Raw genomic sequence first — 19121 nt, 5'->3', positions numbered from 1 at the left:
TTTTCTTTACAAATAGCACCTTTAAAACAAGTCCCCATCTACTTCGGTTATATAGGAGAACGTTCAAGTGCCATTTTGCTGTGAAGACCAGAAATGTTTTGTGGACTATAATAGCCGACTGTCCATCTACATGGAGTTGTGTAGATAATGACTGATATTTCCTACTCGGGTGAGCTTTTCCTTTAATAAGCTGGTATCTGTTGTGATGCTGGCCTCTTTCATGGTCTATTTAAACTAGCACTGCTGTCTGTGGCTTTGTTTTGTCCTTCAACACCAAACACATTTACCACTCATCCGTCATTATCACACCTCTGCTGCTATGTCACACCCCAAGTTTATGATTTAATCTACATAGTTTGCATATTTCCTTTGAAACATTAACACTTGTCTTATCCTCCTTTTTTCTAACCATCTCAGATGGGTTGAACAGATGTATCAGACTGTTTCAATTCCGCTTTAAAGCAGCCACATAATCTGCTCCCCACAGCGCGAGCTCAACAAAGGAAGCGATGCGCTGCGTTCCTCGCGCACGCACCGTCAGCCACAATGGCAAACGTGCGTGCGCGCTCCCGCTGTGCAGCGACAAGATGGCGGTCGCCGCCTCATCAGGTAAATGTTGGAGAGAAATAAATCGCTAAGAGATGCGGCCGTTTAATAATCGGCTCAGGGTATTTGATAATGTAGCTCACAAGCTCCATAGTGAGTTTAGTTATCTAATAATGCAACCGCGGTGTAAAAAGATGGGAGCTAACGGAAACTGGAGCTTGAATAGAGAACAGAGAGGAGAATGAATAGGAAGCGATGTTATTAGCTAGCTGTAAGCTAACGTAAGTTAAGTTAGAAAGGCGACGAGCTGCAGTATTACTGCCGAGAATTGAAATACATGTCTTACAGTGCGTTGATACCATTCGTCTGCACACTCAACATTATACGACTTGTTCGCTTTCGTTTAATGACGTGATTTAGCATGTTAATGGTGTATAGCGATGACGCTAGCGAACCAGTATTAGCATGTTTGCGACGTAAAACTGTATGCCGACTCTGAAAAAGGAAGTGTCACAACCCCGGGTAATTAGTGGTTATCGATAGATGTTTGGTGCATCAACATTCAGTTTCGTGCATGTTTAAGCGAAGGCCAGCAGACGTCAAAGACTATACGTCTTCCGAGACAGACCTCCAGCTAATCCAGACGACATGATCTATGTTGGCTTTAAATAAAGAGCTCCAGAGATGCCGGTCAAGTTAAATTGCTGCACCAGCTGGCAGCGTGACTGTTTTTGTTTGCATGGCTCAGTAAACGGTGCAGCACCACCTTGCCTCACTGCAGAGGCTAAATGATGCAGCATTGTTGAAGCCAGATGCTAAATTATGGGATATGAATGAACATCAATCATCAGAGAGCTGCTGAAAGCTGGTTACGGCAGCTGCTCCACATTTTCCTGTCACGTTGTCTGTGCCTGCATGAGTCATGCCAGCTCACACCTTTATAACTGCAAGTCATTGCTCTGGCTGGAGCTCTTGTAAATTGTCAGTTTGGTACGCTTGGTGTTTTATGTGTTAGGATAACAGTGTGGCTGTGGTTTTGTGTGTGTATGTCTACGAACAGGCGTTAAAGTTCCCCGCAATTTCCGGCTCCTCGAAGAGCTGGAAGAAGGCCAGAAAGGTGTGGGAGATGGGACCGTGAGCTGGGGTCTGGAGGATGACGAGGACATGACCTTAACCCGGTGGAGAGGGGTGATCCTTGGCCCTCCAAGGGTGAGTGGGGCCAATGGGTAACACTTAAGTGAGGATTGTGCAATAAGCCATAAAGTGGCTGAGAGATCAACAGACTCATGTAACCATGTCAGGTGTCAGGTCGGCTCAGCGCAGTGTACAAATCAGGATCTACAGTATATTGGGGGTGGGACAAATGTCAATCTTGCAACATGTTGTAGGGCTTCCTCTTGTGATAGGATTATTGATACACTGGTGCCAGATATTGATAATGGTATTTGAGCATGCAGTGGCTCTGAACAGCTTCCCTGGCAGAGTCCTTACTCAAATAACTCCTGTGGTGTAAACCTGATTTACACAGCTTTTAGTGCGGCATAGTTTTGTCCTTCCTCTAACATTTACCTCTAGACCAGAACTGTTAAGCTTCCTGGTGGTTGTTTCATCTCAGTTTACTTCAAATTCTGTGATACTGGGACCCAAATGCAGTAAATAATCACATTATTCCTGTAAATGACCATTTTAGGGGTATTTTGTGTTCTTCAGACAGACGGATATCACCATGTATCGTTGGGCGATTTTCTTTCAATTAATATACATCACAAAATCACTGTATTGTAAATCATACCTTGTGATTCACAGCCCCACATTATATGATTTAAAAAAGAAAACTTAAGGTTAGCTATATTTTAGGATTGATTGAAAGGGATTGAGTGTATTGAATGATGCAACCGTAGTTGTGAAATTGAATTTAAGGCAGCAGCGCATTAAACCCATTACTGACGATAAAATAACACATAATATATTACTGTGGAATTACAGGAGGCAACAGGTAATGCATCATAAATCACATCACAGAATTCGTTCCTTTTTGAAAGCAATCATCTGAAGCATTGATTCTTTACACGCTTGACTGCTTGACTGCCTTTTGGGACTTGTTGCAGCTTGATATGGATCTGCAATTTGTATAACTAGAAGAACGCTAATGCCGCATTCCAGTCAAACATTCGATAATTTCCACCTTCTGACAGACGAGTGCTTTAGTGCACAACGCCAAATGTCAACAAAAATCTTGGCTCACTGTAACACATTTATGTCTCTTTGACTAGACACAAGTAAAATCCTTGCAGCCTCCTTGCATTTATAAACCAATTAGAGGATGGATAATGACACATGACACCATTATACATTTTATTTCATAGCACTTTTACTCCTGGTATCTAAATATTTAATTCGCAAGCCTTCTACAAGTACTGCTGTCTACAAATACATCCTGCCCCCTCCCCATGGGTGTAGTCATTGTTTTGTGACGTCAGACAACTGCTCCCTCATGAAGTAGGTGTCGATGGATGGAAGTAAAATTCTGGTTGTGAGGGATAGAGATCAGAAATGATCAAATTCTGAGTTGCCTTAAATACTTTGCAGAGGACTGTGGATATCAATGTATGTCAGACTCTGCCATTTTGTGCTCTCTCCATAAGTTTAAACCTATGTATTTACTTTTCTTATGGAAGTGGGTAAAATATAGTTACCTTTCTAATAATTTGGGGTTATTTTCTCTCACTGGTGTTGTTGAAAACATTAACCACTGTTGACTGTTACTATTCACTGTGCTGTGAGCTCACCTCTCCCTCCTTGTTTCTGTCCACAGACAAGCTATGAAAACAGGATGTACAATCTGAAAGTTGAATGTGGGCCAGAATACCCAGAGTTACCACCGTACGTCAGATTTGTGACGAAGATAAACTTGAATGGCGTGCACACCTCCAGCGGTGTGGTATGTAAATCTTTAAACAAGTTCATTTTTTCTAGCATAGTTCCCTAAATGTGGATGCATCAGCAGTAGTCTTTTGAAATGGATGATCTTGTTCATGCAACATTGATGAACACGTCTGTATATCTGACGCATGTAGATTTTGTAATATCCAAGTATCTCCAAATCCAAATGAACTTCTTGTGATGAAGAGCATTTACATAATTTGAGCGTGTCTGCATGTAGTGCATGCTTAAGTCAAGTGACAGCTAATGCAATATTGGATTAATTTTGGCACAGGAGAATAATGTAAATGGTGTGAGTTATCTACATCTCCTTCATTTAGGATGGATTTGCACATTCTTTAGTTAATGTTAATTAGGATAGGATCCAGTTTATGATGTGTTTGTGATCTAGAGCACATTGGTTTAATTCCATTGCCAGTTTCTACCCTTACCCCTCATTTTTGAGTGCCCCTTGCCTCTCAAAACATAGTTATAAGGGTTATTGGTTCAGATATTCTCACTGAAATGGGGCAATCCTCCAGGACCCTTACACATCGTCGGTGGTTTTCGATGGTGTTTATGTAAACTGCTGCGACTTGACATTTACAATATGGTGCATGATATGCCATTTATCTGATGGAGACAGAAAATCTTAGATGGTTGCACTTTGCATTGACATTCAAAGGACAGAGAGTTGTCATAAGCCTTGGTTTGAGGTGTTAAAAAAAGGCTAATTTGGAGGGCCTTGTAGCTCTAACACTTTGCCCTCTATGATGAACTGAGAGACCCTATCCCTAGGTGTGAACACACAAAACAGAGGAGGAGGGCTAAGTGGTAGGAGCCAGGGGTGTAGGGGATTGGGGCATTGTCCTTAAAAAACCCTTCTTGGCAGTGTATGTTTGCTTTGCAGGATTCAGAGCGTCACAGCCTCTCTTGTTCTCTGTCCTGCAGGTTGACATGCATGCGGTGACTGCACTGGCCAAGTGGCAGAACTCCTACAGTATCCAGATGGTGCTGCTGGAGCTGCGACGGCTCATGACATGCAAGGAAAACATGAAGCTTCCTCAGCCACCCGAGGGCCAGATCTACTCCAACTGAGCCCCTGCTACTTTTGCCTCCACCACCCCCACCCACAACTCTTCTGTTTTGCTTTCATCCCTTTATCCCCATTCTACGCAATGTGACATTCCACCTCCTGCCGACACTTTGGCAGAGCGCGCACACACACACACACACACACATAATTACACATATAAGTACACATACACACACATAAGTACACATGTACACATATATCAGTATAAACACACACAGCAGAAGACTTAGTATACAGTAACAGATTATGCAAACAGACACACATTTATCTGCATACACACAAACACACAAACTTATTGAGCATCATGAAGGTCATTCCAGGCACTGGCCCCCTCGCTCTCCTATCACTGGAGCTCTGGGTGGACTCAGTCCACACCAGATGTGATCATTCGAATACTGTACATGTTACTAATCTTTTTTTATTATTATTTGTTAAGAAATGCAGATTGTACAATAACATAAATAATCTTATTGAGTGTACCTCGTTGTGTGTTGCCTTTTTGTAACATGGAAAACAGCCTCATAAATAACATAATTGCACATATTTAACAAGACGTGTGGTTGCTGTTGGTTACAAGATAGTATACAAAACCCCCTATCCAAAACATCTTCAGTAATTTAAACCATGTGTTCTCATGTGGCCAGATAAATTCATGACTGCAGCTCAGTGCGGTGCCTGGAATCGGTCACATTATTAACATTTTCCCCTTCCATGTCAGAATTGTCCCAAGTTAACATTGTACATGTACAGTATCTCCACCACTATATCTGATCTTAGTATGCAAATCTACTGTAGGTCTGCAGAAGTCCCATGCTTGAAAATAGAAGTGAAATCAGCTACCTCTTCAGGTCCTGTGTAACGTCAGGGGAGTGATCTGACTTGTGAAACTGTCTTTGCTACTTCATGTAACAATTTGTTTTACTTTCTCCAGTGCTACCATAAATCTGAAGTCATGCTTTTCACACATTTGTGTCGTTTCAGGTCACTACATGTAAGTGCTCATGTGCTGCAGGGAGTTCATGTGGAGCCTTCCTATATGATAACTTCTCTTATTTACCAAGTTATTTGCGTAACTTCTGGTCTCTGAATCACCCAAGCTGATTCTGCAGAAGTGTGATGCAATCAGTCTTGCATTTAGAGTCGAATTAGATGATTGATACCAGCCTCGAGTCCATTAACAACACGGAAGCTACAGCCAGCATGTGGTTAGCTTAACAGAAAGGAAATACATTTAAAGCTTAAATAAGCCTGTTGTATCCGATTCAGTCTGACTGGCCAGTACACAAAATAGCGAGATACATCTTGGAGTTACTTCAAATAGCTGCAAGAAAGTGTATAAGCATAGTTCAAAAATGTAGAACTATTCCATTAAACTTTTGTTTACAGTTAAGCTCTTACTGGATCGACTTCACCGTTTCTGCTTGTAGATAAAAAATGTTAGTGGTCAGGTTTGTGTGGAGACAACGTATACGATAAATTTTACTCCCAACATATAATTAACTATAGTTAAATGTCCAACTATTACTGTAATGTATATAATGGTTTATTGGAGGAAAAATAGACATTTTGCCACAATAGAACTTGTTTCCATTAGTCAACACAGGGATACAGAATTAGAACTTAAAAATACTTTTAATTTCATTGTCTTAAATATGGAGGACCATCTTCTAAAACCCTCAGTTTTAACTGTTATGAAGCCTTCAGTGATGAATGTTCTACATGTTTAATGAGGTTACTGGTTAAAATTAAAGACTATGGTGCCCAAGACTATCATAAATAAACTTTTGTGAAATTCTCTGCTCTTTAATGTTTTATCGAGCTGATGCATCCAACCTCAACATCCAGAGGGCAGTTTTTATTTTACCTTTGAGTAGATGACTCCTTGAGGAGACGGTGTCCTTACAGCTCCCCGAGGCCTGTAACCATATTTTTTACAGGTCGCAGTTCTAGACAAGAATCACAGAACTAAAACAGCTATTTAAGGTGAAAATGAATAGATAAATGAATTAATGGTGTCTCCGCCGCCTCACTTTCGTGGCGAGCTAGCAGGCGAGTCTTTGTCTATTTTAGTAGCTTATAATTAATTGCTGTGCACTTGATTCAAGGTCTAAGTATTTAAAAGGGGTTGCTATAGCAATTTGCCACCTGTTTGTACTTTTAGCCTACTCAAGCTCCGGTTCAAGAACATGTCTTTGTAATTCATTTAAAGGTCTTTTAATATTAGGTTCTGTGTGGATTGCTACAGTCTTATGTAACCTAACACTTAAAAAACATTGCTAATTATGCTTCTGATAACATTCAAGATAAAAAAAAGATAGCATCAGTTACGGTATCTGCAGATAATCACATTTAGATTTCAGTACTGGACCATAACAGAATACAGTGAGCATTGCTAATCCATCAAAAATCACACTAATCATTACTCCTTTCATAATCTTTCGACTAAATTAGGGCAGTGGTCCCATAAAGTCCCATAAACTGTTGAAAAATGTGAGTTGTGAACAAGCAGCATGCATGTGTACATATGTATTTGATCTTGTATTTTTAATTATTCTATTGCCTGTTGCCTGCCCTTTGTAAAGCACTTCATAAAACAATATGTTTTTTTCATTATCTTATCTTATCTTATCTTATCACCTATCATGTCAGTGACAATGTCATGACATGTGCTGACACCGCAGCAAGAACCCTTCCAGTAAAAACATCTATCATAAGTATTATTTGAGGTTTACCCAAAGTCCACAGGCAAGAAAACTGGTAAGGCAGTGGAAAAATACAGACTTGTTAAAGTGTAAAAGGTTTTATTGAAAATGCTCAAAGTCTTGAGCAAAACCTGAAATGTCAAACTCATTGTGTTCATTATGTGGTGAGACAGAAAGGTGTTCTTATGTTTGTCTCACAGTTTGTGCAAACATAAGAACACCTTTCTGTCTCACCACATAATGAACACAAAGAGTTTGACAATAATGTTAGATTTTATGACATTTTCACTACAGCTTGGAGATATTGGAGGTATTATATCATTATCCTAGTATGAGACTAGACGTCATCTTTTTGGACATCTTAATATGGTCATATGTCACAAGTGTTGTCTTTTGGTGTCCTTAAGGCTGCATTACACTAAAGTGATGTAATTTTCTGACCTTGGCAGACTGTTCTACTTACTACTACTCTACTGTTCTTTTACTCACCTTTACCCACTTAGTCATTGTGTTGTTATGTTGTGAAAGCTCATCCCTACAATAATATCACAATATCATTATGAAGTACTTTTAAGTAGATTTCAAAACATGTGGATCCTTATCGTGTATTGGGATACAACCTTGATGCTTTATTATTTTAAGGCCAAAAGCACTGAAGCCTAATTTTCAGTTTGAAAAGCACAGGTGTAACATTATCAACGACTGCATTCCATTCAGGTGAGCCAGTTACCCACCCCTGAACATACTGGAACACAAACAGAGCCATTGTTCATGTTATTGATTACACCTGTGCTTCTCCTGCTATGATAAGTCAAAATATGGTAGAAATTTATGACTCAGCACACCCACTTCTCAAGAGGCAGATGTTGTGGCCTTTGACGTGAGGACAGCCGTGTCTTGTTACCAAAGAGGAATGAAGAAAGTAGTTACTTAACAGCAATCATTTTGCAACAGACCCTTCTACTTGCTGCCCAGAGCTTGATCACATGCTGTGTCCTGCACCTGAGGCCAGCAGGGGGCAGCGCAGGCCGGGCCTGTCAATAACAACTACTGCAGCACATTCTGTTTTCTGCTGGAGCAGGCAAATGTAGGTGAGCAGTTATGTCAAGGGCACCTCATAGTGCTGCAACCATGACTTGACCTAATTAAGAAGTGGGTGCAGTAAAGACGAGTGGCGGAGTGGATAAAGACTCTGTTACCCAGTGGCGCTGATCAGCAGCTGCAGTTGGACTCTGACCTACCCAGAAGCCATGTGATTCCCATCAGTGTGTGTATTTAAGAACAGCCAAAGGAGGTCTGTCACTAACCTCTATATTAGATGACAGCAAGTCCTACTCAACGCCTCCAGGGACTGAAGACACCCGTGAGTATATTTCTCAAACATTGTCTACCAGGCAGTTTATTTGCTGTGTGTCACTAAGGTAAACTGTGTTATCTCTTTCTTGAAAACTTGAGTATCTGTTCTGTGACCACACTTTCTCTCCGCTAGCTTAGGTGATTATCAGACATTATTTAAAGGTGTAACACTGTTTTTTCTTCAAAAACTTTCTCAAACCAACACATTTAAATATCACGAGCCTCTCCACAAGTCATCGTTTTGTCCATCATGAGATCAGCTTGAGAGCGTCATGCATGCTGACAGTCAGAGCACTGAGGCCCACATGGTTTGGTGGACTCCTCCACAATGTGTGAAAGGGATGTGAAACTTGTGTCAGCTGCCTGAAACATGACTTGCATACCATGTGTGTGAACTGAAATGACTTAGATATCACACTGGCTTTATCTTCGAAGACGCTGTCCTTATTTACTGAGGGTGACTTATAAACTCAGCTGGCCTCATCTGACATGTTCTCTCATGAATTATCAGATGTAGGTGTGTTTCTATGTCTACAGTGTTGCATGGAGGAATCAAGTCTGAGCAGCAGTGGAAAGTACATGTATATTACTTCATCCACAGTAGCTACTATTTGTATTTTGAGTTTGTCAGTTGTGCAACTTTATAGTTGTACTTAAAAACTATTTTAGAAAGAATATTTATAAGCCAGTACATTAATTTGAGAGATATTTATTTATAAGTTCTATATTACAAGTTATATTGCAGAATAATATTAGAATAAGAATAAGAATAATAACACAAAATGTGTCATAGAATATGCTACGGATTAAACCGAAGTGTTGTTCAGACATTAATGTAATCATACTAGTAATTAATAAATACAGGTATTTCATACCATTAACACAGGGTACATTTACTTTTCATACTTTTTAAATATAGTTTTCCTTATAATACTTGTGTACTTTTACTTGAATGAAATAAGAAAACAGGACTTGTAATGGAGTCATTTCAGATTGCTGACTGATGTTATTAAAAAAGGATCTGAGTAACACTGGCTCTGACCACAAGTTTTAATGACTCACTGTATCTGATTCATGTGATCGACATCAACAGACCACAAAAAAAGTGTCCAATGTTCTTCTTCACATTTTTAACCTAATTTTAACAGTTATGATTTAGATGATGTCACCAGACAGATGTTTCGTACAAATAAACTAAGTCATTTATAGATTAGTCGATCACATGTGCATGAATAAAAATCTTCAATTTTCTCAATGATTCATTATCACATGAAAAAATAACAAGACTGGCCAAAACCAAGTACATAAAGTGCTCCTCCAGCCTCCCAGATGATCAGCTCCAGTTGAGAGACTGTCCTCATTTTCAGGAGTAATATTTTGTCTGCACAGGAGGCAGTTAACACCAAAGTATATTTGAAAAGGTAGTTGTTCTTCAAGGAAACTAAATACACTACAACTGTCATGTTTTGTAATAGGACAGAAAGTGAGTTTCTATACTGTAGAAAGAAAGAAGAAATAATATTTTCAGTATAATTTATTGGTTGTTGTCAGATTCTTCTTCCTGTTTTCCTTCTTTGCTGTAGGCGTTCAAACTCACACCAGAGCCTTGTGTGTGATAAAAATCTGAATGTTCTGACATTTTGTTACATTCAGATAGCTCAGTATTACAAATGTTACTTTCTGTATTTTATCTGACTTCTTCTGGCACCAGCATTTACCCTTTTATATTTGATACAGTTATTTGAAGGGCATTTCATTAAGATACATTTTGATGTACGTATCTTTGTTCATTTCTGCCTGACCTTTTGTTCAAGGTACGACACACAGCAGAGGTGGAACCATTCGCTGAGAAGGCTTCTTCTTCTTCAGACTGATCCGGCTTCATCATGGCTCTGCTGGTCCACATGCTGGCCTGTGCCTTCGGCCTGGGCTCTTGGGTGGCGGTGAACGGTCTGTGGGTGGAACTCCCGCTCATCGTCAACACTCTGCCGGAGGGCTGGGAGCTCCCCTCCTACCTGACAGTCATCATCCAGTTGGCCAACCTCGGACCACTGCTCGTCACCCTCATGCACAAACTGTGCCCGGGTCGTCTAAAAGAGCATGTTGTCATTTACTCCATCCTCTCCATCGGTGTTGTTTCCTGCATCTTGCTCGCCTTCTTCTGGGATGAGACTACGATAGTGTTCGGGGCTTCACACAGCACTGCCTTCTTCATCATCACCTTCTTCCTTTCTCTGGTAGACTGCACCTCCTCAGTTACCTTCCTGCCTTTTATGATGCAGCTTCCAGCAAAATACATCACCACCTACTTTATTGGAGAAGGGCTGAGTGGTTTTATTCCAGGTGTGGTTGCTCTGGCACAAGGTGTAGGCATGGCCAAATGTGTCAACTCCTCTGAGACTGCAGCAAACCAGACAGGAGAGAACATGTGGTCATTACACACAGAGTACCTTCCTCCCAACTTCTCCACTGAAGTGTTTTTCTTCTTCCTGGCAGCCATGATGTGCATCAGCCTGGCTGCTTTTGTTGCACTGAACAGGCTTCCTCGGACGTACGAGCTGTCCACTGAAAACCTCGTGCCGGACACTGCCGCATCTGTCAGCTCCGGCCTGGATAACCCTGGAGCAGACACTGATAGAGAGGCTGTGAAGGGCCAGGGTGAGGGGCCAGACCACAGCAGACAGGCCAACACGAAACACACCGTGTACCAGCTGACCTTCATCTACTTTATGGTGGTGTGGGTTAATTCTGCAACCAACGGCCTGCTGCCCTCTGTACAGACATTCTCCTGCATGCCCTACGGGAACCTGGCCTATCACCTCTCTGCTGCTCTGTCATCCGTGGCCAACCCAGTGGCTTGTACCATTGCAATGTTCTTCCAAAACAGGTAAAAATAACAATCGCCAGGTGCTCATATGATCATTTCTCCTGTTCATACTTGTGTGATAAAGGATACGTAAATGTGATGGCAGATAAAATTAACAGTCTGTTGTTATGAGAGCTGAAGTGAAATTGAAAAGGAAAAAAACACAATTTAAAATCCCATTAAATGTTGTAACTCTGCTAATAATCAAAAGATGGGGACAATCTAACGTCTACTTAATATTTTTTTCACAACTTTAGACTTCATCTTAAAGATTTCAATCTGGTTATTAATTTTTTTCCGCAAAAACAGGTTGGACACACAGTAGAGCATCCTTATTGTATGACTCATAAGCCCCAGATCTTAGTGGGTAAAATGAGTGATTCCATGAACAAATCGAGGCGGGTTCAGATAAGTTAGTTATAACAGCAGGACGGAGTTTTAAGACGGCAAAACTACTTAAGAAAATAGTGCTGGTGAATTTTATGGTTATGAAACCAAGTGACAGGTCTTAAGTACACAATGTTTTAAAAATGTGCTGCAGTGGACAGGTGCTGACTTTTCTTTGAAACTGTAAAGTCATCCACAAGAACCCATTTCATCTTTTAGAGGAACAGAAGTGATGTGAACAGAAGTGACTTCAGCTCCAACAGTTTGTGTTACTGTCCCTCCACTGCAGCTCAGGAAGGAAGCACAATTCAGTGAGGTCTCATTGACCTCTGATAAACTGGAATGTATTTTTGAACAGAACAAGGGGCTGTAGATTTAGTCCCCAAAGCTCATTAGAAAATTATTATTAAATTGAATGATCAGTATGACTCTGGCAAGCACAACCTGTTTCAGTGTTGATATGGGGACCTGACTGGAGAAACGTATCCTTTTATCTTGTTGTCTAATTTGTTATTTTTTATTTGAAGCGATCATTATCACTCCGGTAAATGGCTTTGGCACACAGTGAATTCTGGATAATAAAAGTCAATCAATCTCCCTTTCTAAGAAAAGTAATCTATTATTTCACACTGGCTTCTTAGAAATAAAGAACCTGCAGCTGGTAACGATCCTCTTGTGTGTTCAGGTCTCTGGTCTTTCTCGGTGTGCTGATGGTGTTCGGGACCGGGTTCGGCAGCTATAACATGGCGATGGCAGCCATGAGTCCATGTCCTCTGCTTCAGGGGTCTGTGGTGGGAGAGATGCTCATTGTAAGTGAAAAACAAACATGTTACACTAGAGAAACAACAAAATATGGAAAACATGGCTCCGTGGCTTTATCAGGGAAAAATGTGACAAAGTTCAACTCCTGTTTTTTAGTGTTATGTAACTCTGCTTCCTCTCATAACTGACGATGACGTGACTTTTGGACTGTTTGTGTGTAGCTGAGGTATCAGCATTTGAAAATGACGATTTATGATATCCTGATACCCATATCCTGATATGTCCTGAAGTCCTTTTGTTTTATCGCCCTCACCAGGTGCTCTCATGGCTCCTCTTCACCGGGACAATGACGTATGTCAAAGTAATGGTGGGTGTAATCCTGAGAGACCGGAGCCACATCGCCCTGGTCTGGTGCGGAGCTGCAGCACAGATGGGCTCACTAGTAGGCTCAGTCACCATGTTCCCGCTGGTTAACGTCTACGGACTGTTCAAGTCAGGAGACTTATGCAACACTAAATGTCCCTTATGACGTTGATCTGAGATTGACGGTACTAAGGAGGCTAGAGACTGACTTAAAGGAAAAGTTCAACATTTTCGGTAATATGCTTGTACAGTTCTTGCAGAGAACAAGATCAATACTGCTATCTTATCTGTGCGTTAAGTATTACACCAGAGGTGGGAGTCAATTAGCGCAGCTTACCATAAAAGCTGTAAGCACGGAGATACCGATAGCCTAGCTCTGTCCAAAGCAAGTGTACCAACTGTGATGTCACCCATGGGTTTGTGGACTAAGGTTTGAAACCTGGAGTTTGGCATTATGTGTTGCCATCTTGGTTTTTCTCATCTCGGAGCCAAAACTTGGATAAGAGGGTGAAACTGGGGAGGATATCCTGGTTTGATCTGACCAGCCCAGTCACCTGAATAAATGTTTAAAGTTGATGTTGAGCAAACATTTCAAGACTGCATTTCAAGTGGGAATTCACTGGACATTTTTAAGGAGTCTTCGGGACATCTCCTGCTATTTTCGTGGCAACCAAAGCAGGTATTTAAATCCTAAAAATGAGCTTTTCCTAAACCACACCAAATGATTTTTTTGTCTTTACCTAACCAGACCATAAATAAAGCATTTTTTAACAACATAAAATTGAAAAAGAAATGCAAAGTTATAACATTGCATAAATGTATATTGCCAACATTTATTTTGGTGACTGGCTTGAACTGACTGAGATCCTGAAGACAAGCTATGTTACAATGTCGCTTCACACAGCATGCTGGATTAAAGGACTTAAAACCAGCGAATGAGACTATTAACTTATTAGAAATGTATTAACTGTGTAATAAATCCAGTGAGTCCCCCCTCACAAGTTATGAAGTCTAAAAAGATCTGGCGTTGAGCAGCTGTGGTTTTGTGGTAATCTATTACTTGGTAGACAGCACAGCTGTGTATCCTTTGACATTTTAGGTTTGTATGATTAAACAATCAAGATAAAACATGTTAATTAGTGAGCTCTGGGGGAGCTGGTAAGCAAGTTTTTACCTAGACAGATTGTTTCCCTTACTTCCAGGCTTGATGCTAAATTAAGCTAACTGACTGCTCCATATTTAGCCTACACACACCAGAGTGGTATTGATCATCTCTGGAAAGACAGCGAACACGCAATAGGCCAGAATTTAGAACAACTTTGAGGTTCTTTCTGTTTTTTTACCATTATTTTATTTCCTTGCAGCGTTGTGATTTCGAAGCCATGTTTCCACTTAACGTTATCGATTTCTCTGTCGAAGTGATTGAATACACTAAGATGGAAAACCCTATTAACTTATATAAACATAAATATACATTCAACACTGGAAAGCAGCTATTTTTCTTGATTCAAACTTGTCAGCCCCTTTTTGCCCACTAGATGGCACAGGCACACTTTTATACAGTATTTTAAAATCTGCCACTCTTCATTCTGCAGGCACTGAACACCAATCCTCACATGAAACACATTTATATTGTGCACATTAAATTAATAATTAATAAACTGATTTATTTAAAAAAAGACATTGCGAGTTTAAGATTTAATGCTGACCTTTAGCCACATATTATATGGTATGTTTCTGCTCAGATATAACATGCATGTATAAAATGTAAAGCTAATAAAAGGAGGTTGTTGATGAGTTTCATTGCTGTGAATATGTTACATGTAGAATTATACTACCAGCAACAATCAGTGGGATGTAATGTAGATGTCCAGGTATGGTGAAATATAGTTTATACAGAGAGTGGACAGCACAAGTCCTGCAGTAACTATTAATCCTTGACATTTAAATAGATCAATTCATGTTGAGCTATTGTTATGTTGGACAGCAGATACTATACCGCTGGTGTTATGTGTACCGAGCAGTGAAGAATAACTAAGTAGATTATTGAATAACTGTAAGTAGAATTCTGACATACATGTACTTGGGAATTGTCCACTTCAACCCCACTGCTCAAATGGAATACAACACAAGATCAAAACAGTGAATCCCAACCATATGGCTTGTGACCCCTCACAATCAGTGTTTGGTTTGGGCCTTTTTGCCATTTTTCAGACGTCCATGAGTTGTTATCAGTTCCACCAAAAGAGACATTTATCCTCTAGACTTCTCATGTGTTTTAATCTAAATTTCATTTTCAAGGCTGCAAGAGTTAAAAACATTCAAGCTACAATGTCGTAGTGCACACATGTGCTACAGTCTCATACAACATCACATTTATATGTTAATATGTTTTTTGTGTTTTTGTAGCATTCAAGCTATTAAGATCGCAGCACTTGATAAACATTATCAGTAGCTGAGATTACATGGACCTCATATAACCATCTGAACTGACCTGACCGACCCGACCTGAATGAATTTTCAATCAGATCTAGAGGGGTGGGGTAAACCTTTGATTATCCTTAAAACTGTGCTTTGAGGTGCTTTGTTTACATGGACAATATTTCTTCATTCTGACTAAAGATTTGGGGTCAACTGTTTACATGAGACGGGATTATTAGGATCCGGTGGTTCCATACGACAGCAAAATTAATCGGACCAGCTGTGTGACGTGCACAAAAGTGAATGAATCCGGAAAGAAATCAGGTTATACATCGTTCACATGGCAGAATTTTTATTTTGATTAATTTATAAAAAGGTTTTAACTACCTATCTGCAAAAATGAAATGGTATTTTGGTTTTGGTCCGTTAATTCTTATTCAGGTGTTTATATGGACCATTTTTATTCTGTTCGGGCTTTTGAAATTATTTCAGAATTTCACAGCTAATGTAACTGTGTAACCTGATTGTTTCTTTGTGGCGTTAAAATCAGGTGACATTGCTGTCAGGAGGGACAGAAACATGGCGGTAGCAAAGCAGAACTGGTCTGCGGCCAATAAAACCTTTTTTAGTTGGACATCTTTAAAGATTTAGGGATTTTTGTAGGTCAAAGGCTCGAAAAGACGACCTGTTAAAACAAGTGTTTGAAAAGATGCCGAATTCACTGAACCAGAAACCACAGAAAACCAAAACATTGCTATGTCACTGTTTTCTCACAACACTGTTTAGTCCTAACTATAATCAAGCATATTTAGATTGCTGTAAGTGCTTTAAGTAAAGGATCTGAATACCTCTCCCACCACCGATGAGAATTCATATTATTTTGTCACCAACCCTGGTAAGAGCTTCATTCTTAGCTAAAGTGACCATGATAAGCTTTACAAATGTATTATTTATTGGCGGCCATGCTGCTGTTATTGTCCACTTATTGTAATTTATTGTTCACGTGATGAAGACTGCAGACTGGATTAGTCATGGAAATGGTCAAACAAACAGATAGAGATAAACAGCCGTGGAAAACCAGACAGACTTGATCCTATAATATGTCTGGTCAGAGCCCCTTCATCCCTATCAAAGATGCTGCTGCACATCCTCCGAGGAGGACGGAGGGACGCTGGTCATCCATGGGAACCGCAGAGTGGTTTCCCATCAGCAGCTGTTCCTCCTCTCTGCCCCCTTGCCCTTCAGAAGGAGAGCGAGAGGTTCCCCGGCCTGGAGGAGGAGGAGGAGGAGGGCTCTAATTACTGATGCTCAGCAGGGGCCGATGGCTGTTGCTCCTGCCGCTGGTCACTTGGGAGCTTCCCTGACCCCGACACTGAGTAAAAACAAAAAGATAAGGAAGGGAAAATGGGGCCACAATTAGCCCTATGTAGCCTCCAGGGCCTAGGATCAGTGGAGGAGAAGCACAGATGGGACTTTCTCACTTGGATTTGTTGAATCTACATTGCAGTATTGTGTAAGCTGCACAGGAATCACTGCAGTCAGTTGTTGCTGCAGGATGGACGTAATCACTTCAAACAATACATCAGATTTATTGTTTTTGTCTTGAAATAAAAAGAAAATCAAGACTGGTTATAAACCTGGAGCGTTCACCTGACGACTGCATATAAATGCGGCTCTCCAGTTGTTAACGTGACCTTGAGTATTTATGTGTAATCAAAAGGATTTTCTCTAAGCTTCATTAGCTAAATTCCTTGATTGGCTCAGGGCTTTTGTGTCGGGACAAAACAAAGCAGCAAAGAAAAGTGTATCATTTCCCTGCGAGTGTCAGATGGTCCCATCGCTCCTCCAGCTGGTCAGGAGGGGCTGTGGCCACCTGGATTCTGTGTCCCAGTCCTGTGAGATCCTGCAGTCTCCTCTGCCATGTGAAGACTCCACTTACTACGCCACTGAGAGGTCCATCTGCTCAGGACGACACCTCCCAAAGAGCCCCCCACCCCCTCTACCACTGCTCCCCCACAGCTCCCCTCCCTGCAGCCAACCACTGTGCCTCTCAGCTAAATGAGCAGCGTGTCAAATGGAAGGAGGATTTACCCTTCCTTTAACTGGATAAGAGAATGAATTCACAGCGCCATGATGCAATGAATGAATGAACCCACCTGCACTGCTGCTGAATCGACAGATATGTCACGTGTGTCTGACTTTGTCCGATCTTCTTGTTCAGCGGCGGGTTCACTGAGTAGCATGTTAACGTTTGACACGATGTAAGAGCATGGTCTCACAAAAGGAGGTTTTTTTTTTTTTTTATAGACAAAAATTACAGAACGCGTTGATATTAGTTTGAACCGTCAGGCCGACAGATTTTGGCAGCTGATGTTCAGGTGAACAGCTTGTGGGTAAACCAATTGCTGATGCATGCAGACAGGCACAGCTCAGACAGCATCTCTCCCATCAATTTCCACACACAGCCCATTTAATAAATGCTGTCATTTTATTTGAAATTGGATGTGACAGCCCTATGTCATTTCACTATAGTGTCTCGGAGCAGACAGTGATGCACATGGGCCCACTCCTCGTTTTCTATCAGCAGGTATTGATGTTGCTTTAATGAAGTGCCTAGCACTCCACCCTAGGAAGAGACAAGTCTGTCAGCATATGTAAATGCTTCCTGCCTGTCATTGTTGTGGGGGGTTCAGCATGGGTCAGCATAGATTCCCCCTCTGGGAACCCTTTGTTCTGGGGCCCGACTGTGCCACATGAGGGGACCAATTACAGAGCCGCACAGCAGGACGGGGGTGCTAACTTGTTACCCCGCTGTAGTGAGCTAATTATTACCTCCACTCTGTGGGAAGTATAGAGCCTCTGCAGCATGGATGTGTAACAATGGCGAGCTTGTCTGTATGCATGTAGCTTCTACATAAATTTTTTCTATTTCCAGTATATGACGAGACGTTTCGCTCCAGTGGATTGGTTTATATCGAAGATGCCATCATCACAGTTTGGGAAAAGGTCATCCTAATTTTCCAGCCATAAATAGCTACTGAACTACTTAAATCCCAGAGGAGCTCCTTTGCATTGTCAATGCAAAGGCAATTTACAGGCTACAGACTGCCAACCACATAACCTTGATGTGGTGTCAAGAAATGATTTATGAAAATGCATCCTGCTCTCCCTGTCCCGAGTGAGACCTGGTTGGACCCGGAGTGTTGACATAAAGCCCATACAGCCGAGCAAACAGACACTCGCTGAATTATCATTCATATCATAACATCTCAGTGGGCCTTTGTTCCCACTTCCTGATGAGATACTGGCAGCCTGTTTCTCATCAAGGAGTGCAAGACATTTGCCAGGTTTTCAACGAGCAGCAAAATGTTTCAGCTCCTTTATGCAGTCAGTAGAGATGTTACGTCAGGCATCTGATGCAAAGTAACAGTAAGCAGGTCGACCTAAATGTGTAAACACACCTCAGCAGTCGCTGCGTTTGAGAGGGTGAAATAAAGGTCGTATTTTTTTGGACAATATACCAAACACACCTCTTGATGCATATAGACGCCCTTCCCTTCTTGCTATTAGCCCCCTCCCCTTTCATGCGGCCCATTCATCTCCTTCTCCCCACCCCCAGTGACCAGTCTGGCCCAGCTGCTAGGGGCTACCAGTCCCCCTCGTGTGTGGGGCCAGTCAAGTGGAAAATGGCTGCTACCGA

At 41.2% G+C, this 19121-nt stretch overlaps 2 protein-coding genes and 1 long non-coding RNA gene across 6 annotated transcripts in view; 2 read left to right on the top strand and 1 right to left on the bottom strand.

Moving 5' to 3' along the window:
- Positions 1-19121, bottom strand: part of LOC115585582 (uncharacterized) — an 83299-nt gene that overhangs the window by 18575 nt on the left and 45603 nt on the right. For 2 of the 3 annotated variants that reach the window (XR_003984726.1, XR_003984728.1), the window contains exon 4: positions 12528-12661. This is a non-coding gene — a long non-coding RNA (uncharacterized LOC115585582). Of the gene's footprint in view, positions 1-9315; positions 11023-12527; positions 12662-19121 lie in introns of those variants that run through there. The other variant, XR_003984727.1, reaches the window with a different exon arrangement.
- Positions 476-5528, top strand: LOC115585580 (ubiquitin-conjugating enzyme E2 variant 1-like). Of its 2 annotated transcripts, none has more exons than XM_030424049.1 (4): positions 476-609; positions 1607-1755; positions 3362-3487; positions 4420-5528. In XM_030424049.1, the coding sequence occupies exons 1-4, from the start codon at positions 510-512 to the stop codon at positions 4564-4566; spliced, it is 522 nt and encodes a 173-aa protein (XP_030279909.1). In that variant the 5' UTR covers positions 476-509; the 3' UTR covers positions 4567-5528. The 2 variants fall into 2 exon arrangements, with proteins under 2 accessions (XP_030279909.1, XP_030279908.1); XM_030424048.1 differs by having other exon boundaries at positions 481-609; positions 1595-1755.
- slc52a3-1 (solute carrier family 52 member 3-1) lies at positions 10472-14797 on the top strand. Its single transcript, XM_030424042.1, has 3 exons — positions 10472-11509; positions 12561-12684; positions 12954-14797. Exons 1-3 carry the CDS (start codon positions 10509-10511, stop codon positions 13164-13166), a joined length of 1338 nt encoding a protein of 445 aa, XP_030279902.1. The 5' UTR covers positions 10472-10508; the 3' UTR covers positions 13167-14797.

This window comes from Sparus aurata, chromosome 7 (assembly GCF_900880675.1).
Source record: "Sparus aurata chromosome 7, fSpaAur1.1, whole genome shotgun sequence".
In the NCBI taxonomy this organism is placed as follows: Eukaryota; Metazoa; Chordata; class Actinopteri; order Spariformes; family Sparidae; genus Sparus; species Sparus aurata.
Note: the sequence above shows the minus strand (reverse complement) of the source record. Positions and strands in the feature narration are given on the sequence as shown.

Excerpts from the sequence above, each read along its gene's own strand:
- slc52a3-1 (XM_030424042.1), top strand. The coding sequence starts at position 10,509 with ATGGCTCTGCTGGTCCACATGCTGGCCTGTGCCTTCGGCCTGGGCTCT. Across the intron at positions 11,510-12,560 it reads GCAATGTTCTTCCAAAACAG|GTCTCTGGTCTTTCTCGGTG; the intron begins GTAAAAATAACA and ends TTGTGTGTTCAG. Across the intron at positions 12,685-12,953 it reads TGGTGGGAGAGATGCTCATT|GTGCTCTCATGGCTCCTCTT; the intron begins GTAAGTGAAAAA and ends CGCCCTCACCAG.
- LOC115585580 (XM_030424048.1), top strand. The coding sequence starts at position 510 with ATGCGCTGCGTTCCTCGCGCACGCACCGTCAGCCACAATGGCAAACGT. Across the intron at positions 1,756-3,361 it reads TGATCCTTGGCCCTCCAAGG|ACAAGCTATGAAAACAGGAT; the intron begins GTGAGTGGGGCC and ends TTCTGTCCACAG. Across the intron at positions 3,488-4,419 it reads TGCACACCTCCAGCGGTGTG|GTTGACATGCATGCGGTGAC; the intron begins GTATGTAAATCT and ends TCTGTCCTGCAG.